This window comes from Notamacropus eugenii, chromosome 6 (assembly GCF_028372415.1).
Source record: "Notamacropus eugenii isolate mMacEug1 chromosome 6, mMacEug1.pri_v2, whole genome shotgun sequence".
NCBI classification, from domain to species: Eukaryota; Metazoa; Chordata; class Mammalia; order Diprotodontia; family Macropodidae; genus Notamacropus; species Notamacropus eugenii.
This window is the reverse complement of record NC_092877.1, coordinates 121,485,801-121,512,915: the sequence shown is the minus strand read 5'-3', so window position 1 is coordinate 121,512,915 and position 27,115 is coordinate 121,485,801. Positions and strand designations below refer to the sequence as shown.

The following is a 27,115-nucleotide window of genomic DNA, read 5'->3' as shown; positions in this document are numbered from 1 at the left end:
CATTTCCAATAAGATCAGGGGTAAAACAAGAATGTCCATTATCACCACTACTATTCAATATGATACTAGAAATGTTAGCTGTAGCAATAAGAAAAGAAAAAGAAATTGAAGTAATTCATATCTTTCCATACATATCATCCACAGATGATCTACTCAGCCCAATGGAATACTCCTATTAGGTCTTTTGACATTTTGTAGATACTAGTGCGGGGCTAAAGCTATTCCACTGTTTTCTGGTGCTCCTAAAACTCATAATGATTCCCATATGATTAGAAAGGGAGATTGACCAGTTCTATGCCCATGATGATTTTTCCCATATGATTCATAAAATAGATGCCCTACAGGAAAAAAAAACTTCATCAATAAATAACAAGAATCCTATTATCTGTTTTGCAACTTTTGATGAAGGAGAAGAGAAGAATAAATTCTTTCAGTTTCAGACACCAAATCACATCGTTCATACTTCATTTCCCTTGCTTCTCTTTAATAAAGAATTACTGTGTGGCTGGATTAGAAAGATGTTCAGTGTCCTTGACCAGCTCCTGATAGGAATATCTGCTGGGTAAACATTTTGTAGATATTCCAAGAGGGAAAAAGTGACTTACTCTCTTCTGCTTTGTGTATGTTTCCATTTCAGATACAAAGAGAATGCTATGAGATTATCAAGAATTCACCATGACCAACCCATGAAACCCCTAGACCGAGCTGTCTTCTGGATCGAGTTTGTGATGCGTCACAAAGGTGCTAAGCACCTTAGACCTGCTTCCCATGACCTCACCTGGTACCAATACTACTCCCTGGATGTGATAGGCTTCCTACTTGCCTGTGTGGCAACTGTTGTCTTCATAGTCATCAAATGCTGCTTATTTTGCTGTGGGAAGTTGGGTAGAAAAGGAAAGAAACAAAAGAAAGAATAATTTCCTGTGATACCTAAGGCTAAAGTTGGGGTATTGAAGAGGTGAGAAAGAAGCCTGGAGCATCTCCACCTTAGTATAATGTAGTCTAGCTGCAATGAGATTGAAACAAACTCCTCCTTTTCCCAATTCAGCAATATTTACATAGCTATTATTATGTGTGATGCATTGTAGATAATTCTAGAAGGAAATGGAAAGATAAGTAAGACAGTAGTCATCCTTAATGAGTTTACAATCAATGTAGAAAGATAAGACATGTACACAAATAATCAGAGTGGAAATTATAATGTGATAGGATATATACCCAAAGAAGCACTTTGAGAGATTTTTTTCTTTTCACTACCTACTTTGTGATATTAAAGTTTTTCCCAGGTAGACTGGGAAAACTACAATACCAGAGTCATTGGAAAATAACACCGAGGTACAGGAGAAAAAGACAAAATTCAAATGCAATTATTCTTCTGTACTTTACTTGATCTTGGTTGCCTGATTGTATTCTTTTGGTCTCCTATCTGTCCTTTCCACTTCCACAATTGTTATTTCACACCCTAGAATATAATTTCCAAAAGTCATTCAAGCACCTTTTAATCTTGATCTAAGAGGACAAACTTGACCCAAATCATTTCTAACCATAGCTTGATGCTCTAGGTCTAATAACTCAAATATCTGAGCTCTACTACAAACTTTGCTAAGTGACCATGAGGTTTCATATCTGTGGGGTTCAAACACTTTCCTCATTTGCAAAACGAGAAAGGAGCTCTAAGACTGGAAGTGGTCCAAAGACCAAGAATTCAGTGTTGACACTTTGATTTGGTAAGTATCTATGACATAGCTGGGTCAGGGCTGTGGAGATACATGGATGAAACTTACTGAAGAATAACTTTCATGACCAGAGTCCTCCAAGTCTACTTAAAATGTTTATCTTATTCTATGACATCAGAATGAATGATCAAAAGGTCTTAACTCCATTTACAAACCCAAAGGTCTGTTTTCTTTACAATATACTACTGAATCTCAAACATCACCAATGGAAATAGGACCAAAATTGTAAACTCAACATAGCTTCGGTATGTATTTGGTTTAAGGATACTCAAAATGCTGCACAGATTTTTCTGGGTGTTTTACAGAAGCTTTGTGATTGTCAGGAATTTATACCAAGGCAGAACATAACAGAACGTTGTCCTCCTTTTGCCATCAAACATTTCCTTGTAATATATGCCTTAGCTTTGAAAACTCAAGATGGCTCATGCCCATTTTCTATTAACTAAATTGCTATTCACATGTGGCCATAGGTATCCTTGATATGTGCATCAACTTTTTGGTTCAGCGTTCTCCTGTTCAAAGCTCATTATTATCTTCTTTCCAAAGAAGTAGCAGAATTTTCCTTTCATTCAAAGCAGGAAATTTGCTTTGGTTCATCTCTCTGAAAAGAAAGCATACTCCCACTTAGCCACCTTACAGATCTTTTCTGAAAAGTGATTTGGAGACTCCAAGTATAGGTGACTAGAAAATGAGCATAATTGTAAACTTAATTGTAAACTACTTGAGCTTTTCCTTTCCTGATATCTTCTCCCATTCTCTTCTTCTCAACCCTACCCTCCTGATAAGCATAAGATCAGGGAACTAATGACACTGAATACCTCAGTGCATTCCCTCAGTCATCAGATGAATTGGACTTACACACCAAACTCAGTAGAATAAAAAACTAAAAATCACTGAAAAAACGAATTCTGTTAATTAAGATTTCCAAGGCCCTACATTTCATGAAAATAATTTAGGAGTAAGTAGTTCTGGGCTTCAATTAATAAAAAACAGTAACAAAAACTTCTGTTTCTAAAGAGTATCTGTTCAATTACCAATCAAATGATCTAAGGTCATAAGATGCACTTAAAGTAATAAATGGCAATGGTAGTAGCTGTTTAAAAAGGATTTCTAAAAGATTTCTTCCACATTTCATTTTGACTAGTAATACCTAAATTTTCAGCAAAGTTAAATTACTCCTATGTCTTATAAGAAGAATTACACAGAATGCTTTTCTCTTCTCAGGAGATTATCTCCAAAACACTAATGGGAAAAGTGGAAGTATCTTAGAGTAAAAAGGAATACAAGAGAAAAAGTTATTGTTCACTAGTAGAATAAAACAAAATAATAACAAAATAAAAATCTTATGAGTACCATGCATTTATATTTTGTAAAATCATTTGTACTGATCAATTCCTAGACCATGATCAAAGCAATAAGACCCTGAAGGGAAGCATTGAATTTAGTTCTCTAGAAATTAAACTTTTACTGTCCTGTCAAAACAAGGGTGCTTTGTAAACCCCGTTCCTTAAAATCAATGGGGTTTGCAACAATTCTAGTTTAATCTTTTGATAGTGTTTGTAGCTAAGTTAAATCTGTTATACTTTCTTCAAATTTTAAGAATTAAAGGTGAACATGGTCCAAGGCATGTTATTTCATTGTAGATTTCTAACCATCATGCAGACCATATCTAACCAAGTATTTTTCTGAGTCTTATACTTTTCTTCTTATGGACAAATAATTACATAATGCTCCTTAAATTGTCTATCAGTGTGCTAATTATTTTGATTAAGCATTATATGTTTATGTCTTCAGAGAAAAGTGCATATACAATATATATATATATTATATATGTATTGCTGCTGGAATTTTTACAATTGTAATATGTATTTCTACCTCGTGAGGAGTTTAAGGTCTACACATGATACACTTTCAGAGGATCAGCGCCCTGCACTGGCTTGATTAGAAAGTGTAAATCCCTATATAACTTTCAAAGTCATTTTTCAAAAGCGTACTTAGAATTAATATCATTGTGACACTATTAATGTTACTTCTTGAACTTGACTGGAAATAGCAATATATGAATGGAAATCCTTTGTATGTTGATTTTTACATTAATATGCATAAAAGTACTGTAAATTCGTTTTCAAAGATTTTTTTTTTAAAAATGATTGTTATGGTATGTGTATTTTTTAAACAGTATTGTTCAATGTTGGGGAGTGGGGAATCCTAAATTCACTGGGACAATAGCAGTCAATTGCCTAGGTATCTGCCTACTTTGCTAATGGGATTCTACCTAAAACCAGTAGAAAATAGATTCATTCCAGAAAACATCCTGGTATTGAGCACTTCCACTATCAGAATGGTTTGACATATGTAGATGTCAAAGGTGTTTGACACAGATCAAATTTGGTCCCTCTATGGCAAGACAATCCTTTTACACTTCCCTAATCCAGTCAGTATCCCACTCACCATAGATCTTTCAAATCTTTTCATCCCTTCCAAAACCTCCACATTTCCCTCTTCCTCTCCCACAGATAAGATCATTGGCTTATATTTCACTGAAAAAATCAAGGCCAGTAGCTCAGCGCCTTTTCTCCCCTCCTCCTTATTTCATATTACTCAACTGCCTTCCCCCACTATCTCCTCCACCCCAGTATTCCAGAAGAGATGGCACTTCTCAAGGCAAACCCCTCTACATACATATATAAGAAATCCTAATCCATCCTCTTTTATCTTATCTTCATTCTCTCCCTGTATACTGTATACTTTCCTACTGCCTACAAAAAAGACTGTATCCCCTCTACCCACAAAAAATCCTCATCTGATCCATCTATCACTGTTGTCGTCCTATCTCTCACCTCTTTTTTGTGGGTGCATTTCTTGAGAAAGCTGTCTACAATCAATGCCTACACTTCCTTTTCTTTTTCTTCTGAGCGTCTGCAAGCTGGCTTCCCATCTAATGACTCAACTAAAAATGCTTTCCATTGATACCAATGATCTCTTAATTGATACATCTAATGGCCTTTTTTCAATTCCCATGCTTACCCCATTCAATCCCCACACCTCTCTGCATTATTTATCACTTACTTCTTCTTGATATTTTTTTGTCTCTTGTGACAATTAAAAAATTTGAGAGACCTAGTTTCCAGGTGACTTAATCATTTTATTAATAATGTCAGCAGGTTAATAAAAGCATGGTCATTTCTAAGGTTAATAAAAGGATGCTCATTTTGCTGTCTCTCTTAGACCAAAGACAATCATGGTGGAGGATTCACAGCTCATAAACCCATCAAAACAGTAGATGAACCATGAAACAGTAATTAAATCTAATTGGTTAATGTAATTAGAGGTGGATTGTTGTCCTTTCTTCCTGAAGAGGACCAAAATGATATCACCATGATAAAGTAAAATCTCAATGTGTCTGACTGTGGCTGATCAGACCAATATGAGCTCGAAATCCTCTAACTCTGGTTGAGCACAAATAGTCCATGTGAATAATTGGGGCAAATACCCCAAATTTGTGCATCTTACATTTATTTTGTGTTGTCTCAATTCTGCTTTTGTCATAGAACACAGTACCCTTTCTGATATGGGCATGCCATGCTGAGCAGTCCTGTGCCAGTGTCTCTGATGCTGCACAGTCAAATTCAAAGTTCTTGAGAGAGGCCTTGAGAGTGTCCTTGTATTGTTTCTTCTGACTATCATGTGATTGCCTGCCCCATGCAAGTTCTCTATAAAATAATCTTTTAGGGAAGTATACATTTTGCATTCAAACAACGTGGCCACTCCATCAGAGTTGTGCTCTTTGAAGCATAGTTTGAATACTTGGCAGCAAGTCCTCAAGCAAGGACTTCAGAGTCTGGTATCTTATCCTGCCAAGTGATCCTCAGAATCTTCCTAAAACAGTTCAAATGGCAGCGATTCAGTTTTATGGCATGGTGCTGGTAAACTGTTCATGTTTCACAGGCATACAACAATGAGGTCAGCACAATACCTCTATAGACCTTCAGTTTGGTAGTCAGTCTAATACCTCTTCTCTCCCAGACCTTTCCTCTGAGCCTCCAAAACACTGAGTTAGCTCTGGCAATGTGCGCATCCACCTTATTGTCAATATGTACATCCCTGGAAATTACACTACCAAGGTAAGTGCAATCCACAGCATTCAAAACTTCTCCATTTGTTGTAACCAATGGTTCCAGATATGGATGACATGGCAGTGACTGATGGAACACCTGTTTTCTTGGTGTTAATTATGAGGCCAAAATTAACACAGGCATCAGAGAATTGATCCATACATTGTTTCATCTTAGCTTCAGAGGCTGCATTGAGTGCACAATCATCTGCAAATAGAAAATCATGCACTCCCTCCACTTTGGTCTTATCTTGTAGCCTTTTCAAATTGAAGAACTTACCATCACTACGGTAGTTTACCTTGATGCCATGTTCATCCTCATTGAAAGTGTTTGACAACATGGCTGAAAACATCATACTAAATAGCATGGGAGCAAGCGCACAGCTCTGTTTCACTCCTTTGGTGACTGGGAAAGCACTAGAGCAATTAAATGTAATTGGTTAATGTAATTGAAGGCAGACTACATTAAAATGAAGGGCTGAGTATCTCTTGGATAGGGACAGTATCTCTATACCATACCACCCATAGCTTCAGTATATATTCAAAGAATATATACTCCACCCAAGCCTGACCTGAATACAATAGTTTCCCCTGGGTGGAGCCATAAATGAGAAAGTGAATCCAATCTCATAATCAGTAATGTCCTCAAGAACTGAAAATGTCAGAACTTTGTAGGGGGAGAAGGTGGAGCTCTGAATCTCCCCAAGATATTGTTTATTAATAATCATTACTCACATTCCACCATTTGATTCTTGAGAAGAGTAGTCTTCTTAATGAATTACTAACTGATAAGAAAAATACTTTATCAAGAGTTTCAAACTATGACAGGAGACAATATAAGAGGAAAAGGGAAAGATGGACATACACACACACACACACACACATGCATATATACTTTGACAAAGTCAAAGAGAGCAATCCCCTTTGATAAGTAGACTTTAGATATAAAAAGGCACAAAGAAAAAAGTAAAAGCAAAATAAAATTCATAAATATGTCTCCTTCTGTTTCTCTGGAAACACCTGGTGCAGTCCTATAGTCTGAGTTTGGTCTTAGAATTGGGGACTCTTAATTAGTTTGGATGCATCTCTTCAGCATTCCAGATTACTACCAACATGTGGTCAGCAGGGTTGATAGAAGGACCTAACAGGCTTGTAACTCATTCATTTTTTTTCACAGTACAATATTTAATCTAACATCTAGATTATAAGAGAAATTGCTTTTCTTACAATATAGCTGATAAAATTGTTAACAAAATATACAATATAAGAAAATTTAGAAATATAACAATATTTTTAACAATATTATATTTAAAACTTGAAACAATCCCATTACCATTCAGGGGACCTTAATTTAGTTGAATGTGCTTCCAAATTACCTTACATGGAAAATCATTCATCTCATCAACATTGGCATTGTAAACTGGTCATATCTAAAAACCCACATAAAGTTATCAAGCATGAAGCAATTACATCTAATCAAACATAACAAACCATTAACATTTAGATAGCATTTGCCCTACGTAAACACTTTAAAATCATGTGATTCTTACAGTATCCCTGGTAAGTAGGTTCTATTATCATCCCCTTACAGGACAGTAAACTGACTAAATAGAACTGTTTGGGGGTCATACAGCTAAATAACTTAATACCAAATAACAAATGTCTTTTCATTGTACTGTGCAAACTAATCACTTCAAAACAAGATAAAAATCAGTTGGATCCTTGCTTTACCTGTTATCTTCTGTGTGAGACACAACTTCTTCATGATGTTTCCCATTCTGCTGATTGTTATTCTGAAATTTTGGGAACAAGTTTCTCCGTTATATCTCCCAATTTTACCTCTTCTTCTGCTAGAAGATAATCGAATACCAGTCTATGTTCTTAGTGTCTTCTACAATCAATTTCTTTTCCTAAATTTGCTACAAAAGACTTTCTGGTATATATGGGGACCCTAGATTTCACAAGTCATATATTACACAATTTCTGTGGAAAAATAAAGTTTTAATCATTCCTCACAATTGGACCTCTTTTTTTTTAAATTTTTGTTTCTACATCCTTCTCAAATCTAATTAATTCTCCCTCATTCCCTTTTCCATATTAATTCTTCCCTTTATCCATCTCCCCTTTAAGTAAGTATACATTATTCTGAACAAATATAGGAAGGAGGAAAGGGAAAGCACTGAGCGATGCATTGACAAATCATAAGTCCTTTTAGTACGTACAGATACAGAGACCCAAAAGAAAAAAAGTAAATCAGTGAATTTTCCATTTAGAAGTCTCATCTCATACAGCAGTCTGGGATGATGATCTGCATCATGTGATGCAGTTGTCTGGTCTGGAAGCTCCTTCAAGCAATCTTCAGCAGGGCATCTTCCTGCCATCTTTTTGTAGAAATTCTCTTTCCTGTTTCTATTCTCCTACAACATTGATCCTGACACAATTTTAAATTATCATTCAAGCTTTATACCTTTAGTATTCGTATACAATATATGCTATTTCTCCTATTTTGAGACTCAAATATGGAAAAATAAGTGTTAGAGAATGATCCTATTCCTCTTGTTCTACCCTCAAAAATAATTTTTACGAGTCAATTTCCTCATTCTTGTTACTCCAATACCATATGTCCAACAACCAAATCTTATATGATTTTCAAAATCTCTCCATCAAATAAAGGTTTCCCTGAGAACTTTCCAGACCTCACAAACTATGAACTTTCTCCCCCCAAACAACCAGGTCATATATATATAGACCACGTCCATTCCTCCATATACTCCAGATCCGATGTTTGCTCTAACACCTAAAAGGTCTCTTTCGACTATCTTTTATAACCAATTTCCTTGGAGTGGGTGTCACATTTATTCCTCTAAATCTAGACCCTATTACACTCCAAATTCTCTTACTGTTTTGCTCCACTGTTTCCAGGGACCACTTTTCCTCTTACATTATACTCTTCCCAGACATCTCAGACAGACCAAATCCTCTATTTCTTTCAAATACCATTTAGCTTTGGTCTTCTCTCCTCAACACCTTTAGCCACACCTGAATCCTATCTCACAGTCTCCTATCTCTCCCCATGAAACCCTCTAAATCTTGGGGTACCAGAGAACAAACAGTGTACTTTTCCATTAACACAAAAAATATTCCACAAGATACATCCCTTTAGGAAAATTGTACTGAAATTTCTTTTCCCCAAACTAATGATGTTTTTAATTTAGGTTCTGTAACTAATATAATAACAGCTATATCCTTAATCACTTGTACCAATACCTACTCATTTTTACATCCTATTTTGAAGCATATACAGACTTTATTTCATACAGTCATATGTCCATTAGACACAGTTTATTATAGTAACTCTAATGTATCCCAAACTAGCCTATAGGATAATGATTCAACTTTCTTTTGTATGTGTGTTTCACAAACTTCTTTTCTCTTTATCCAATTGTTCCCATAGTATTTAGAAAGAATGTTCTCTTTCAGAGATCTAATCTTTCACATGAAAGTAATATGGGGTGATTACCTATTCAGGTAGAAACAGGAAGATCTCACATGCTTACACTGTGCTTATATCTTTTATTGACCACTTGCTCTGATCATAGAAATTTGCTACGGAAGGGGAAAAAACCAGGGACATGTGACACACCAAATATTATAGGATAAAACATCCTTGACTCTATTTGAATTCAGATAAGATTTATATTTCTCCAAACATGCAGTATCAATTCCACCTCCTAGCCAGACTCAGGAATAATCAGGTGGGAAATACTCCTTTTCAAAGGAACAGAATGGGGAAACTGAACCAGGAGGATCCCATCCTAAATTGAGGCTAAGATTGTCCTCACAGATTTTTTTCCAGATGCAGGCCTCTATCTGGTAACAGTACAGAATTACATTTCCTCTGAATAACTTGTGGCATTTCTCTCATCAATTCATTTAATACAGATAACTATACTCAAATTCAAACTCAAAACAAAATTAGTTATGGTCCCAAGAAACTTTTACCTTAAATAGAAAATTTCACTAATCAAAATTTAGAGTCAGATACAGTTATTTTTACTCTCATTGCATTGTAATAATCAGTAAAGATTTACCAGGATTCACATACATAAGGAATTCCACTTCACATCTTTCCTTCTCAAATTTAAATTTGTCCTTGTGTAAAACCGAGTTGTTAAAAGTCCTTTCTCTCTGTTGTACATAAGCTTGCAATTTGTTATCAAGTCAAGTTCATTGTTTAGGAACTTCACATCTAAAATAAGTTATTTTCCCAGGGCTGATGACCTTGCCCAGACAGAGGGTTTCCAGGGGTTTGACACATTTACAAAATAAGGAGAATCAACATGGACCCAAGGGAGAAACTGATATTGGTGCTCCTACTAGCCAACCCCCATACAAGAGGACTCTTCTGAATGGGCAGAATCAATGGGAATAAGGTTTTCACCCAATCCCCTCCTTCCCATACACTGTAATCAATCAACAATTTTAGGACTTAGCATTAAAACAGTAACCAATAGTATAATCAAATTGCTCTAACTATAACAAAAACAATAAACATCAAGTGACATCAAATGCATTTCCAGATCATATTAAAATTATTGATAAAAGGATGGGCTGTCTTACTCTTAATACAGATGCTTACTGGCAGACTTCTCTACTTGCAGCCTCCCCCTCCTCTTCCTTTTCCCAGGGCTGTTCCTAGGCTCAGACATACCTCCTTGACTAAAGAGGAGGGAGTGGGGAAGGGAATGACAAGATTGCTTCCTCCATCCTGGGTCATAAAATTTTCCTTGTCTCCCTTGTCTTGTGTCTCCTATCTTGTCATCCATCTTCCCCATCCTGTCTCCAGTCTCAAACTGCCATAAAACCTTTAAAAACTACTTCACTATTCTGAAATCTGTATACCTTTATATATATCATAACTTTTCAAATATCAGGGTCTAACCTAGCCTTCATGCCAGGATATCCCCACTGATTTCTTAATACCCTTTTGGTTATTTTCTTGTATGTAAGTTACTCTTCACAGATTTGTTTAGCAACTGTATATATACTTATACACCCATACTTACTTAAAGCTAGGTCACACATTGTTTACACTCTTCAATGGCTAACTAGATTTAAAAATTGACAAAATTTCTCTCATGATTTGTTTATTAACCATTTCTCTCCCATCAGGCAACAACCAACGGCCTTACTAAGTTTCAGTCTCCCACACTTAATTAAATCTTTCTTTTTCAGCTTCTGTGAGCAAAGAAATCACTTATGTCTTAGGGACCTAGAGAATTAACACATCCATCTTCATAGATTCTATGCATAGGGCAGCCTCTTCAGCCTTCTCAGCTGCTCATCTTTTCCCCATCACCTCAAATACTTCTCCTTTTTGGTATCCATTCACATCAATTATGACAGTTATATTTGATAACGTTGAGTTGACTAGTATCTGCCTTATCAGTTCTTCATGTATTTGTTTCTTCCCTTCTCTGTTTATCATTCCCCTTTCATACCAAATTTTTCTAAATACATAAATTACCACATACACATATTTGAAAATTCATAGTGGGTTTGGACCTAATTGTCATCAGTATCATATTACTGCAACAAATTACTTTGTAAGTCAAAATTTAGTAGGTCTTCTAAAAATCACACCAAAGATCGTACCAAAGATTTCTTCATAAAAGTATTTCCCTTTCTTAAAAACAACTTACAATTTGTCCTGATATTATTAACTACCACACAACTACTAAACTCTATTCACAAAGCTTTTGCACATAATGGACAAAATTTACAAAAGGAGATTTCACAAGGTCTTTTCTTTGCATAATTACCAAGTTTCCTTTCACAAACAAACTTTTGCAAATACTTGATTTAAACAATAACAATCTCACAGATTTCATAAATGATAGCAAAACATTTTTAACTGGAATTTCTTTTTAAACAAAGACAAAACTTGGAATTTTATGATTTCTTTAATTATAACACTTTAAAGTATTATAACATGTGATCAGAGGGCGCTATTCCTCATTTTTCTGTTCTTCTGATAATGTCACTATTAATTCAGTGATATTTAGGATACAAGAGAAATTTTTTTCTAACAAAAGTGATGATAGAGTTGTTTACCAATTATACAATAAGAGAAAATTTTAGAAATAATACCATAAACAATTCTCATGTACTTAAACTTTGAAATGAAAAGCAATTAATTCCCAATCTTCAGACCTTAATTTCATTGGATGTATTTCCAAATTTCTTTATACAGAGCATCATTCATCTCATCACCATTGGCATAAATTTCATATGTAATAAAATCCACATAAAGTTAACAAACATAAAGTAATTGTATTTAACTTAAAACATTTACATTCAAATAGCATTTTTTCTATGCAAAGTATTATGCCAAACACTTTATAATCATGTGATGCCCATTATATCTCTAGGAGTGAATTTCACCAACATCCCCTTACTAAATAGTGAAGTAAAGTAAATAGAACTTTCTTGTAGCTATACAGTTAATAAATTTCATAATGCTAAATAACAATATTTACATTTCAATTCTATAAATATACATTTCAAAGTCCGATATCCTTGGCCTTTTCAAAGAAAAATCCACAAATTCATATATTCTCTTAACATTTCAGTTCACATTCAGGTTCACATTTCCTCTTCAGCCCCTGATACTTAAACAACATCAAAATTTCCATGGACTCTTTCAAGAAACCCAAATCTTCTAAAGTAAGATAGTGGAGAGAGTGGCTGAAAGTTCATGGGCCCCTGTTGCCAACCCCCATCTTTCTCCAAATCATATGTGTGTGTGTGTGTGTATTACTACCTTCCATATTTTCATGCAAGCTTTGATCTCTCTCTCCTAATCTTTCAAATTCAGACTGCCTCCACTTTCCTTTATATTCCGAATAAATAAATAAAAAACTTAACTCAATTTTGACCTGGTTCTCAGCAAATCTTCAAACCTAGGGTGAGTTAATGCCCAAACATCTATAAAGCAAATCCTCTCAGTCTTTCATTTTAGGATGCCTGCTTGAGATTTTTGCTTGCTAATCTTTCACCAATTTCTAGCAGAACCTCTCCCTGCTTTTTCCCATATGCTCTGGTTTCAAATACTATAATAAATTCTAGTCTATCTTAAGCATTAAATTAGGAGTGAAATATTTCACTTTTCACATTTCCAGATATGACCAGAATGAATTAAATTACCTTTCAGTTGTGTCCTGTTACACACATACACACACACACACACACAGAAAAAAACTTTTTTTCAGTATGCCCCTCTTTGATCTGAGGGGAAAAGATTCCTCCTTTCTTTCTTATTTCTCTCTAAATTCAAAACTTTCTTGCTTTTTATTCCATCTACTCCTCTCTCTAGTGGACTTTGATTGAAGCCCTTTAAAACTGCATGTACCTTATCTCTTTCTAATTCCGACCTGACATTTCTCTTCACTTCACAATTCACTTCAACTTCAACTCTTACTCAAAACATTTCATATAAACAGCAAAATATTTTTATCTCTTTCTCTCTGAGACAGAGAGGGAAGGAGAGGGGGAGAGAAAGCAGAATTCCAAGGGAAAGTCCAACTGTAGTCCTTGCTACTCTTGTAACTGGCTGATTTTAAACCTTAAACTACCTACATTAAATATTTCACAAACACACAGAGACATATACAGAAGAAACATAGACAGAGCAATGCAGATATTCTCTTTTAAGGAAATAAACTAATTTAGGATTAAGATTAGACCGGCCAAAACTCAGACTTTCATATGCCAATTTAATCTGACGGAATTCTAGTGAATTTACAAAGGGTATCCTTTCCAAACCCTCCAGTACCACTGACATGCTGGGATATTCCCACATAGCCTCCCACAGGACTATTTTTGAGGAATGCTTCCTGGGGTATTTCATTTCTGCTTTCCTGGTGCCCTACTTTTTGGATTCCCCATCTTACTTCTCCCTTAGAGATTCTTATATATACCTGGTTTAATATTAATGTATTCCTAACAAGTTTTCTTTTAGAAGTGAGCCCATTTACAAGCCCCCAACAGTGAAAAACATCCTCACCTTAAATAAAGAACAATGCCTGTTGTGAAATCAAGAAAGCTTTTATTGATCCTTTGTCCATTCCCTCTGAATGTATGGGTAGCCTCCCCAGTAAGGTTACAGGAAGATGACAACACATGCAGGAAGATGGGGCTCTTTATACTGTTTTCTGAACTTTGGATTTCCTGCAACACCTTCCTCTATCTATGTGATTCCCTGTTCTCCTTTCTGATAGGCCCTTCCTCACACAGCTCCTTGGACTTGTGCATTAGTTTCTGACTTCTAATCTGTCCATGCTAGGTCACAAGCCTTATCACTTAGGAATGTGGACAACACAACTTTCTTACTTCCCACAAAATTCCCCCTCTTTTTCTTTATTAAAATTTCTGTTTCCACACCTAAATCCAATCAATAAATACCTCTTCATATTCTTTCCCCTATGAATTTTTCCCTTCATCTGTCACCCTTTATATGAACATGGGAAGGGAGCAAAGTTGACCAATGCCTTGACAAATTTCAAGGGGGCAGTGCCCTTGTTATAAGTACAGATGTAGACATTCAAAATGCAAAGGTAGATCAATGAATTATCCATTCAGATGTTCCATCTCATACAGCAGTCTGAGGAGGAACATCATCTGATGCAGTTTTCTGATCTGGATGCTCATTCAAGCCATCTTCAGCACAGCATCTCAGCATCTTCTTCCCTATATCTTCTTGTAGAAATCCAGATGTCCACTCTCCTACAAAACTGACCTTAATGCCATTTTAGATCACCATTTCTAAGCTTTACTTACTTATCATTCTTACAAAACCAAATTGGAGCTTTGGTCAATTGTTGTGTTTAAGAAATTCACATTGGAATCCAGTTTTAACATTTTATGTTAATTTACTATTCACTTCCTCATCAGGAAGGTGAGATTTCACTATGGAATTAATAACAGGCTCCAGAACTTAAATAAATATAATAAATAGTCATTTTTTTACACAGTACATATCACATCATAAAACAATTCCAACTTCTGGTCATGTGATGCTTCTTTTAAAGTACTAACAATATAGACAACAAACCATTTTTTCTTTTAATATTAATCAATTGAGACTAAATAATAATTATGTATACTAACTTCACAAGTCCTTGACCTGATTGTCACCACACTATTGCAAAGAATTAAAGGACCCTGACTTATTGTTGTTGGTTTAAAGTCCTACCTAACAGCTTAATTTTAGACTTAACCTCAGATATTCCCCTACCAACAATCCATTATTTAATAGATCTGGTATTATGCTTATAAAACGTTTGATTACAGGAACTTGCCACTAAGAGTGAGGACATTTCAGGGAAGCAACATCTCCCTGTATGAGTCAGAGGCCACCAACTCAGATAAAAATCAGAGACTTCTCAAGGTAAATGAAAGGAGTAAGATTTCATTACAATCTCCCTAGAAAGGGTATCTCCTCTCTGATAAGTAATCAGGAGAGTGAGGCAATTACAGAAAGCAAAAATAGAGATTATATAGCCCTAACACAGATTCCACTCCCCCTGCTGGCCTTTTCCTCCCATTGGCTGGGAGGCAGGCTCACAATCTAAATGCAACAGTCTAGCCTGTGAACAGGGGACAAGGTAAAAGTGGAGTAACTAATAGGCCTTATGTTGATGTGGATATTGATATGGCAACCCAAGGGAGGTTGTGTTATGCTGATATGGCAACCCAAGGGGAGTAGCTTAAGTTTCATATTCCCAAAAGTCACATAATTTCTGCGAAACCAAAACTTAGGCCTAATCACCTACTAAAAGTCTTTTCTTAACAGTGAGAAGTCTTCACTAACTTCATTTCAATCATTCCTAACTTCATGTCAATTCCAGGCAGGAGTAGATTGTCAACTGGCATTCAGCCAGGCTTAAAGTTTGCCAGGTGCCAGTAGGGAAATTGAGTCAGGAGAATCGTAACTCACCCCAGGCTGAACAGTCATTCTCCCAACATTCCCATGAGATCACCTTCTTGCAGTTCATACCAGCATCTCACAGGCTTACTGGCCTCATGGATCAGTGGCTCAGACCGCCTCTCTTGCTATCCATACCTGGAGTTAGATCAGAAGAACAGTCAGTTAATAGTCCTATAAAATCTTAAAATAGCAAGCTCTAATAATCAGTTTCAGATATGAGTATAATTTCACATTTCCTAAGGAACATCTTTTGAAGCAAGTCTTCAGCAGCTTGTATGGCTTTCTATACTTTTTAAAATTCCTAATTAAATAACAATCATAAAATCACATTTGGCATTAAAACCTTAAGTTATTTCTCTAATGGATTCACATCTGTTTTCCAGACTACTCTGTACCTTTCTAACCCTGCTCAGTCTAAAAGAATGAGCTACACATATGATAAGTTCAAACACTAACTTCAACTTATGTTCATGAAATGAATTCAAATCAAAACAGAAACACTGAACTTTTCCATCAGTGCCAAATGTTACCAGAGGTTACCTGCTTCCAAGTAACTTAGAATGAAATACTTTTCCCCAAACTAAAGATGTCTCTGATTTAGTCTCAGTAATTCATTCAGTTAATTGTTTTTACCCAGTTGGTCTTTGTAACATGTTGAAACCTTATTCCAGTTTGGGGCATTTGTCCATTACCCCCAAGGCATTTTAGTCCCAATTGTCTAAAAGAGCCTTAGAAAACCCACCTTGTCCTAAGTGAATTGGCTCTCTAGAGGCCCATAGAGGCATGTCACTATGCCCTATCAATCCAATTCTCCAGGTTACTGGACACTCCCATCAAGACCATGCCTGGAACCCCCAGACTGCTTGGGGTCACCCTGGACTCCTTCCTCAGTCCCTCTGTAGATAAGACACAATTACAGTTAACTTTAAATCCCTGTCTTGTTCTATGGAACAATGATACAACATCACATTTATACTTTGGTTTCCATAAAACTCAGAAAGAATGTTGTCAGGGATTTTATTTTTCACAAGACCATAGCAGAGTACCCATTTACTCAATTAAGTGAAAACATCAAGATTTCACTACTTGCATTATGCTTACATTTTAAATTACCTGCTTTGATTGTAGAAACATGCCATGTAGATGAAAAGCAAAGACCTAATTGGATATCATCTCCACTTTATAGTCAGACTCAGAAATAGTCAAGTGGGAAAACATTCCTTTTCAAAGGAACACAATGGGGAAACTGAGCCAGAAGGATTTCATCCTAGGCTGAAGACACAATAAGTAATGGTTTCAGAAGCTTTCACCAAATGGCAGGTTTCACTAATCAAAAATTTTACCAGGACTTGCATCTTAAATCTTATATTTGCTTTAAAAACCAATCACTAGAGATTATTTATCACCTAAACAAATTCCTGGTTTAGGAACTCCATGTACAGTTTACACTTTACATTGAGATTGCATCTTTACAAAGTGAAGGGTCTTACCACTTGGGTGATCATTTTACACTCTTCAAGCCCTGGGTGGGGCTGGTGCCACTCCTCTCCTTTGACAATAGAAAGAGTTGTCTCTTCTCTGAGCATCTCCAGTTCAGATTAGATCTTAAGAAGTCATTCTATAATGACTGGACTTCAAAAGGAAAGGGGGATGGGGCCAGAAGGTTTTTTGTCTTTCAATTATGACAGAGCTTCCTGGAGCCATAAAATTCTTGGTCTCTCTTATCTTGTCCCTTATCTTCCAACCCCCCCCCCATAAAACCTTTAGTTATTAAAACAAATTAACTTACAAATATAAATGAGATAGGTAGGCCTTTCAAAAGTCACACAAAATATTTTACAAAACATTTCTTCATACAACAAATATCTTTCTCTTTTAAGGACAGTTTACAATTTATCACAAAACCCTCATGAACCTAATTGACGAAAATTACAAGATCTAAAAACCCAAGACCTTTTCACATTTGTCCATGTTTCCCTTTACAAACATACTTTTGTGAATACTTGATTCATAGCAAAAACATTTTCTTAATAGCAAATATAAGCTTTTTAACATATTTATTATATCCCTAGATGGAACAGGATGGAAAATCACACTCATATATAAATATAGATAGATAGTTAGATAGATAGGTAGATAAATAGATATAGATTTAGAAAGATAGATATGTATGTACATCTTTTTTACAAGGATTCTCTTTTTCTCAGTGGAAATTCTGCAACACAGAATCTCTTATACAGAATTAATAAAAGCTTTTTAAACCAATTCATCTTTAATTTAACAATGTAGTTCCTAATATAGCAACATTTGGATGAATTACTTAAAAATTTAAACTTATTTAAATTTACTGAAAACTGAAATTAAGCCATTGCACATTCAGCTGAATGCATTTCCACATCACCTTGCACAGTAATTCATTGCCTTACCACCACGTGGGCACACTCTATCATCCTGATCAGATGGAGTCATCCCAAATTTGATTGAGCTATTAATTATCAAATCAAACTACATGATTTTTTTTCTCTTCTTAAAATACTTTCTCACACCTTCAGTTCTTACTAAAACCATCTGAAACTGACCCATGCAGAACTATTCAGACCTTCTTATCTGACTTCCATCTTCAATCAAGAAACCCTTACTCATCTTTCCAAGCCTTTCAGTCCCATTAGTCAGATTATCCAATTCTTCCACATCTTAACCATAACTGTCTACACTGGATTCCTCTTCTAGCTTAAAGCAAAGAAGTTAATTCCACCATTATAAAGCAAACATCAGCATTTTCACTACTTATTTATAACCAAATATAAGTTACAACTTATTAAATTTTTATCACGCCCTTTTTAAATCCTGAATCTTTATATAACAAACTCTAAATTTAAATATTGTGTAACAATTACTTTAGATTAATCATCTAACATATGCCCACCCTTATATTAAGCACTTTACAATCATAAATGCCAAATAACAATATCTTTCTGCTTAACCCTGACAGGAAGAGCATTCTCAGATACTGCTCTGTATTCCCTAAGGATAGATTTTAACTTGAATCATATCAAACCTGGATTTCTAATCATTAATGATAAACATTTTAACCCTCCTTTCTTCCCCAAATACTCTTGCTACTGGAAGAAAACTTTATTTATAACTTCCCATAGTCTCTTTTTACTGTACTTCCTTAAAGAACTGAAACGTCATCCTCCAGTTGTCCTCCCCCTTCCAAGGTCCACCAGACCAGCTGTCCTAGTCTCATTCTAGCCTGTAAGTCATATGGGGTGGGTAACCTTCCCATTGTCCACAGCGTCTGAGCACGTGGATAGAATTAATGCTTCTGAAAACATCACTGAAATTCTAAAGTGAATTTTAATTTTACACACATAGTCTGGTATCAGATACATTGCCCCAATTTAAACCTAAAGTACAGATTTTAACATTGAGATCTCATCAAATTAAAACTCAGCTTTCCATTCCAGATTGCCTGATTTATACTCTGCTAATTTCTATTACAAAAGAGATCCTCCTTTAAGTGAGGTCTGCCACTCCCCAGAGGGAGAAAGACTTTCCCAGATTCAAAAAGGTTTGAATCAGATTAATTAACAAACCTCCTTGCCCAGGCAAAAGGACCTAAATAATTTCATACTGACAAAGTGTGACTTCCAAGCATGAAGTTTGAGAGCTTAATAACAAATAGTAATAACTACAAATCACAGTAAACAATTTTTAAATTTTTAAATCCAATAACATTTCATAATTTTGCCTATTGGTTTCCTAGTCAGGCCAAATATTTTCTTAAGTGGGATGAGGGAGGGGGAATGAAGTACAAGGTCCAAGCATATGGAATACTTCCCCATCCTACCCAAATGCTCCCCTTCAAATAAACCAAATACCATTTCCTCCAGTTTCTTTGTTCCTTAAATAGAGACTTAGAGGTTAAGAGCCAAACAATTTAACTTATCAGTAGAACCACATTTTTTAAGTTGTATAATCTACAAAGAGAAAAAAATTTTCTTTTTCACCTTCACAGAACCTGGCCATGATTCTAGAATGCAGAAAGAAAGACTTTTTAACAACTTCTTTAAAGATTTCAAACTTTCTATTAACACCATAATCAAGCCACAGAATAAAACATCTTTCTCTCTCCCTCCAGCCCACTCACTCCTCTGAGGCTGCTGTAATCAGGGAAGGACCAAGAGGGGGAGATTAAGAGATAGCAGAATTCCAAGGGAAAGTCCAACCACAGTCCTTGCTACTCAGGCTGGCTGCATGACTGCATTTACAATTTAACAAAACACTTCACAAACACACAGAGAACAGATAGAGCAATGCATTTTCTCTCTTTTTAGGAAATAAACTAATTTTAGATTTGACAGGTCAGAATTCAACTATTTATGTCAATTTACTCTGACTGATTCCAAGTCAATTTCAAAAGGTTCCTTCCCAGAATCTAGATTCTCCCTGCCCCCTCTTTCTCTCCTCTCTCTCTCTCTCCCTTCCTCTCTCTCTCTCTCTCTCTCTCTCTCTCTCTCTCTCTCTCTCTCTCTCTCTCTCTCTCTCTCTCTCTCTCTCTCTCTCTCTCTCTCCCCAGAGCAGACAGATGCAGGAATGTAGCCAGCATTCCTTCAAATGAGCTTTCAAAGGAATACCCAGAGATTTATTCATTCCCTCTCAGGTACCATGGTTTTAAGAGTACTCACTCTCCATGTTAGGACTTAAACTCTGAAAGACCCCAAAGGACTGGTTGTGCCTAAGATGTCAAGGCACACAAGGCAGTACTTAGCCACTTATCTGCTCAACTCCCTGACTTACATTGCCTCTGCCTGTTCAATCCATTATTTTAGCTGCGTTCTGTACAAAGGTCCCAACTGCACAAAAGTTTCAAAGACTAGTGCAGACTGAGTAACATTTGTCCTGTCTCCTAAGAGCACATAGGGAATCCAGTTTGGGATACAAACAACAAATTGTGCTGGATAGTGGGGAGGTAGGAAGGTGGGATTTGTCCTTGACACATTCAGAATTTCCTGAATGCTCTGAGTCCAGTGTTTCTAGAAAATATGGCAACCTAGAAGGACAAACTCAAGAGTCCCTTACCAGATGTTTGCGTGTTATATACCTTGTGTGGCATCAATGTGACAGATTTATGACATAAGGCCTCTGTCATACTGATCCAGGATCTAGAGGATAGTTACAAAATTGCTCCTGCCTGTTCTCTCAGTTAGAAAGCACAGTTCTCTAACAACTCCCACCCCTGACCTAAGAAAGATCCTTCTCTTCCATGTGACTTACATGGTGTTCATTTTTTCATGGTACAGCTTATCTACCCATTTGATTTTCATTTTACACCAAAGTTTCATTAGAGCCATGACTGTCACATGCTCAGAACCCACAATAAATAACTGATATATTGTCCTCTATCTGGCCTTGCTGAAAGTGTGAAAAATGAAGTCTGGGACTGCTATCAGATACATGTGACTTGCAATATGGGAATGTGAATTAACTCCATCTTTTATGTCTCTATTCTGCAAAATGAAGAGGAAGACTGTTAGCCAGTCAGTTGAATCTAATAGTCAAAGAAAGAGACTGGCTGGATTATCCTGTCTGTTCACTAATCCCACACCCACTCTGGATGTCTCATTACATTCTTCAGCCATAACTTACCAGTTTTTAAAGCTACTTTTCCATAATGAGTAGGCCCAAAGTAATTTACTGATTGATTTGACCAGTACCTCAATTAGGTCATTGCTGCATGAGCAAATGCTGAAGGCAGATGAGATGTGATGTGCTACACTAGGCCTTAGGGATTCGAGATGGGGTGCAGAAGCCTCAGGACACCACCAGCCTTTCTAACTCTTCTCTATTTTACCAGAAACTCAGGACCTAAATCTGCCTCTGAAACACTTGCTGTGTTACCTCAGGCAAGACATTTAATCTTTGAATGAAAGTCCTCAAGCAACTCTATAGATTCATAAGATCATAGATCTAGGACTGGAAGGGACCTCAAAGGCAGTCTAGTCTAATTACCCCAAAACTGTTAATCTACTCTGATAGAGGAAGCCTGCCAGCTTCCACTTATCATCCTTCATTCTTGTTTCATGACCAACCCATGTTCTAATCTTTTCATGCTGTTTCCCTGATAATGTATTTACCTCCATTCTTCTTTGGAGTACCTTTCTGGTTACAGGTTGCAGTCTTGCCACATCTACCAAGAATGTCTGTTTTACCGTGTGAGATAGTTATCTTAACTTCTTTGGAGGCAGTTGAATTCTGAATTTCTCTGCCATGCAGCAAAACTGGTAGAATGTTAATCCTGAAAAAATTGACCAGGGTTGTCATGGGAATCAATATAGTAGTTCTACAGTTTCTCTAAAGCCATCTAGACTTTTCTCTTTTTCCTATTAATCTGAGGCCAACTCATTCTTCATCTGTACTCTGTTGGCACAGAGGGTAGAGTGAACCCGGCCTTACTATCTGTGTGACTTTAGCCAAGTCACTCAACACTTTGCCTCAGTTTCTTCATCTGTAAAATGAACTGGAAAATGCAATGGTAAACCATTCTCATATCTTTGACAAGAAAACTCTAGATAGAGTCCTGAAGAGTTGGACATAACAGAAATGACTGAAAATTCTGTCCTAAATATACACACTAATGGACTCGCTCTATAGATTTTCCATCCAAATACAAGTTGAAATCTAGACATTGTTCATCCATTTAAAGTTTCCTGTATGTTTAGATTGTCCAAAATCTGTTAAGTCATTAGAACTTTCTCCCAGAAGGCTCTGCAATATCCTAGGACTTAATTGAATCAGGAAAATACCAAGTCCTCTAATTTGGAAATTATACTGGGACTTTTCAAAAGTGGAATGAATTTGTTTGGGGAGCAAAATCTCCCTAGTTTTTGTAATTTAGTTGATTTTCATTATTAGAGGGTGATTAAATGAGCTATTTTCGATGTTAAATCTTTTAAAAATTTTTTTCAATGAATGTTTTTTTTCTTTTTCCCACTCTCAACCTAATGAAAGAAAAAGAGAAAATAATTTTAACAAATATACAAAATCAAGCAAAACAAATTTCCACACTGGCCATGTCAAAAAATAGATTCTGTATCTTGAGTCCATCACCTCTCTGGCAGGAGGTGGGCTGCATGCTGCATTTGTCCTCTGAATTACAGTTGGCCATATTAGTGATCATCATTATTAAGATTTTCAAAGTTGTTTGTCTTTATCATGCTGTTGCTTCTGTCATAAAATTGTTCCCCTGATTTGGCTCATTTTATTCTCCATCATTTCGTAGATGCAGATTTCTATGAAACTCTCCCTTTGATCACTTCTTTTGGGACAATATTCTCCTATTACATTTATATACATTTATCTACTATGATTTTTTCAGCCATTCTCCAAATAGTGGGAAACCCCCTCATTTTCCAGTTTTTTGACCATAAGGAAAGCTGCTCTAAATAGTTCTGTAGATAGGATGTTTTTTTCCTCCTTCTCATAGTGACTTCACTGAATTTTAAAGCACATTCATAGTTTTGTGAAGTTAGAGGCATACTTATGCTTTCCAAAGTGATTGAACCAATTAGCAGTTCTTGCCTCTTTTCCCATAGACTTTCCAACATTTTTACTTTTATTTTTGGTCTTCTACATGAGTCTGAATGATATGAAGTGGAACCTCAGGTTTGATTAAATTTGAATTTCCCTTATTGTTAGTATTTAGGAATTTTTTTATAAGGTTGGATTTGAAAAAAAAAATTGAAGCTTTGGATTTCCTCCTTAAAAAATGCCTGTTTACACGGCTAATATGGAATTGGAACTGAACTAATTAATTTGGAGAGAAAATTTTTAAAAATTGAAAGAAATATGTCTGTTTCTATCATTTAACAACATCACTTGAGAAATGGCTAATATTTTACAAAGATTAATCAGTTCTTTTAATATATTAGAACATTTTTCAGAGAAATGATGTCTCTGAGATCTCCCTTCTAATGTGTTTCCTTTCTAATCTTATCTATATTAAATGTGTTTATGGAAAAACTTAATAATTTTATTTAATCAAATTGTCATTTTAATCTTCTGTGATACTATCTATCCTATGTTATATTTTCTAAGGACATTTGAACTATTTTTACATATCGGTGGGAGGCACATTGTGACAAGAGAGCCTGTAAGGTTGTTTTCTTGTTGTTGTTGTTCTACTAAAGTAAACAATTCTTTATAATAAAAAGAAAAATAAGCACAGTGGGATCACACATTTTTCACGTCTCTCAGGTAACTGCTGAATTAAGATTAATTTTTAGCTTCCTTATTGACTTAACACTAGATTTTCACCTGTTAGCTCTAAAGGCAGAAGAACATGGACAAAAACGTACAAACACACAAGCATCACGTCTGAAAAGTTGGTTTTGGTTCTGCTGCTGTTGAGTACCTGTTGCTTCAGGTTGTCATCTTATGGGAAAGTGCTAGTATACCCTATGGAAAATACTCATTGGATTAATTTAAAGACCATCTTAGATGAACTTGCCCAGAGGGAACATATGGTGGCTGTGTTGGTGCTTTCGGTTTCACTTCTCATTGAACCCAGGTCTTCAGGGCTAAACTATGTGGTTTTCCTTGTACCACATGAAGAAAAGGAAATAGAAAAACTTTTTTGAAATTACTATGAAGGATTTGATTTATGCAATACCAAATATTCCATACTGGAAAGCAATGATGAAGCTTCATGAACAGAAAAGCTCTGTTAATCAGCTTTAGAAATCATTTTGTGAAAGTGCATTCTTCAAGCAGAAACTCATGCAGAAGTTCTAAGAAATCAGCTATGATTTGATGATCTCAGATGCTCTGCTTCCTTGTGGGAGTCTGAGAGCTGAGAAGCTTGAACTTCCTTTTGTGCACAGTCCCTGGTTTAGCTGGGGTAACAATTTGGAGAAATATTGTGCAAGACTTCCACTTCCATTTTCTTATGTACCTATTACCCTAGGAAGACTGACACACAAGATGACTTTTATGGAGAGGGTGAAGAATATGATGTTTCCTTTCTCTTTGATTTTGGGTTCCAGTCATTAGACAAAGTATGGGATGAGCTTTTTACTGAAGCATTAGGTAAGACTGATTGTTTTAGAGCAGTTCTGCACAAAGTAACACAACTTTTAGCTCTTTCTTTCAAGGGGATTACTGTTCACTACTCTGTGCTATGACTTTCTCATTTGAGAATATACAGAGACTGGAAAAGTTTCAACTGAAGTCTTTCTTAGTGTAGGTAAGCAAACTCCTGGCATATATTAACTTTATCTAGCAGAACTGGCCTTTAATCTGGGGCAATTGGAAGGAACAGGCCATTATACTGTGCACTTTTCAGATGTGAAGGAAAAGAGTTGAGAAAACTGAAAACAAGTGCCTTCAATTTAAGTAAATAAAAGAGTAAGATGAGCAAGCTGAGGATATAGATTTGGAAGCTTGGGACAGGGGTAAAGTTTGGAACCAACACAGTGAAGAAGAAAAGGCACACATAAGAAATTAATAAAATTATTTCCCTGTGGCAACATAGGGTATTCATGCAAATGCTTTAGGAATTTAGAAGAGAGATCAGTTTGGAGAGTGAATATAAACGTTTCCTGAGATACCCAGTATATTAGGCACTTAGTACCTGAGTGATCTGCACATGTAATCTCTGTCCAAAAGAAACCTAATGAAATGGAAAGAACTCACCAAATATGATTTTTTTCAAGGCAACTTTCAAAGAATTCCTCCAAGGAGTGCCACAGGGATCTGGACTTGGTGCAACACTGTTTAATCTGTGCAGCAGTGATTCATGCATTCTTATCTAATCTGTTGAAGTCTTATGTCCTTTCAGCCTTCCCTTTGCCTTGCCTTCCTAACTAAGAACCTTCAGTGCCAGGTCTCTCAAGGTCTTCCCCATGCTTCAGGCCTTCCTTTGTTGTTCTGACAGTCAGGTACATTTCAATGATTCTGGATGTTGCCTTTTCATTTATTTTCAATGCATTCCTTCATATCCTGGGCAATTTTTCTGAAGTAAATCATTAGCAAGTGTAAATAGTTGGTTCCAACTTTGGTGTAAAAATAGCCTTTTCCAACTATATCCCAGCCTGCATCTGAACCTGTCTCTGAAAAGAGTGTTGCCCAAGCTTGTGTGTTCTGGGCCTACATGATCCTTGAACCTTCTATCTCTTGTGTGCTTTCCACAAACTCTTCCACTGCAAACTCAGCATCTTTCCCTATTCATAATCTGTACACTCCTCATAGGACCCAGGACTGGAAGATAACTTCATAGAACAGCCAACCCAATCTATTTATTTGTTGAATGAGGAAACACCCCCAGAGAAGTTGGAGCCTTTTGTAAGATCACAGGAATAATCCATAGAAGAGCCTGGATTGTGGCCCAGGTTCTCTGACTATATATCCAGTGGTCTTTGAAGAACCCCTCTCTGGCTGGTGTTGGGACTAATACCAACCTGGACATGGTCACTCTGAAATCCTTCCATTTCACTCTATGCAGTCATCTGGCCTTCCACTAAAATCCTACAGAATTTGTATACATATGCCACGTAGCCACAGGAAAATGCTGCATCGTCATCAGCTCCTTATCTATCTTGGGAACTTCATCAGAGAATTTTTTCATATATTTTTCTCCACTTATGTTTCCCATCTAATCTTAGCTACATTGGATTTGGTTGTGGGACAATTTTTGAATTTTATGTAATTAAAATTGTTGGGGCACTTAGATGGCTTAGTGAACAGAATGCAGGCCCTGGATTCAGGAGGACCTGAGTTCAAATCTGCTCTAACATTTGGCACTTACTAGCTGTACGACCCTGGGCAAGTTACTTAACCCCAACTACCTTACAAAATTAAAATAATTTTTAAAATTATTGATTCATTCTTGTATGGTCTTTTCTTTCCCTTGTTCATATCTTCCAAAGAATCTTAAATTCCTTTTGATCTATGGTAGGAGAAACCTGGTTACAAAAAACTTGTAAAGCAGCATTGATTCCCCATTGCCTTTTCCAGTTCATTTTACAGGTAAGAAAATGGAGGCAAACAGGGTTAAGGGATTTATCCACAGTCACATTGTAAATAAGTTTCTGAGACCAAATGTGAACTCAGGAAGATGAGTCATCCTGACTAGAGACCTGGAACTCTTCCCACTGTGCTACCTAGCTATTCCTAGTTTATCGTAAATTTCCACTAAATTGACTGCTTTTGGGAGGATTTCTTAAAAATCCAGCAAACACAATGACAACTGCCATTTTTCATGCCTGTCAGATAATT

At 36.1% G+C, this 27,115-nt stretch overlaps 1 protein-coding gene and 1 long non-coding RNA gene across 6 annotated transcripts in view; one reads left to right on the top strand and one right to left on the bottom strand.

The window, feature by feature from the left end:
* LOC140511743 (UDP-glucuronosyltransferase 2A2-like) overlaps positions 1-27,115 on the top strand; it is a 144,748-nt gene that overhangs the window by 69,326 nt on the left and 48,307 nt on the right. For 3 of the 4 annotated variants that reach the window (XM_072620924.1, XM_072620927.1, XM_072620926.1), the window contains exon 6: positions 638-3,886. The exons of the other annotated variant lie outside the window; for it this stretch is intronic. In XM_072620924.1, coding sequence (XP_072477025.1) covers positions 638-917 — 280 coding nt within the window. In that variant the 3' untranslated portion in view covers positions 918-3,886. Of the gene's footprint in view, positions 1-637; positions 3,887-27,115 lie in introns of those variants that run through there. 4 annotated transcript variants of the gene reach the window in all.
* On the bottom strand, positions 4,871-26,029 carry LOC140511746 (uncharacterized). 2 transcript variants are annotated; one of them, XR_011969657.1, is made up of 5 exons: positions 25,535-26,029; positions 21,979-22,139; positions 16,581-16,734; positions 15,848-15,973; positions 4,871-7,697 (listed from the first exon to the last, which is right to left on the bottom strand). It is a non-coding gene; the product is annotated as an uncharacterized lncRNA (long non-coding RNA). The 2 variants fall into 2 exon arrangements; XR_011969656.1 differs by lacking the exon at positions 4,871-7,697 and having other exon boundaries at positions 13,938-15,973.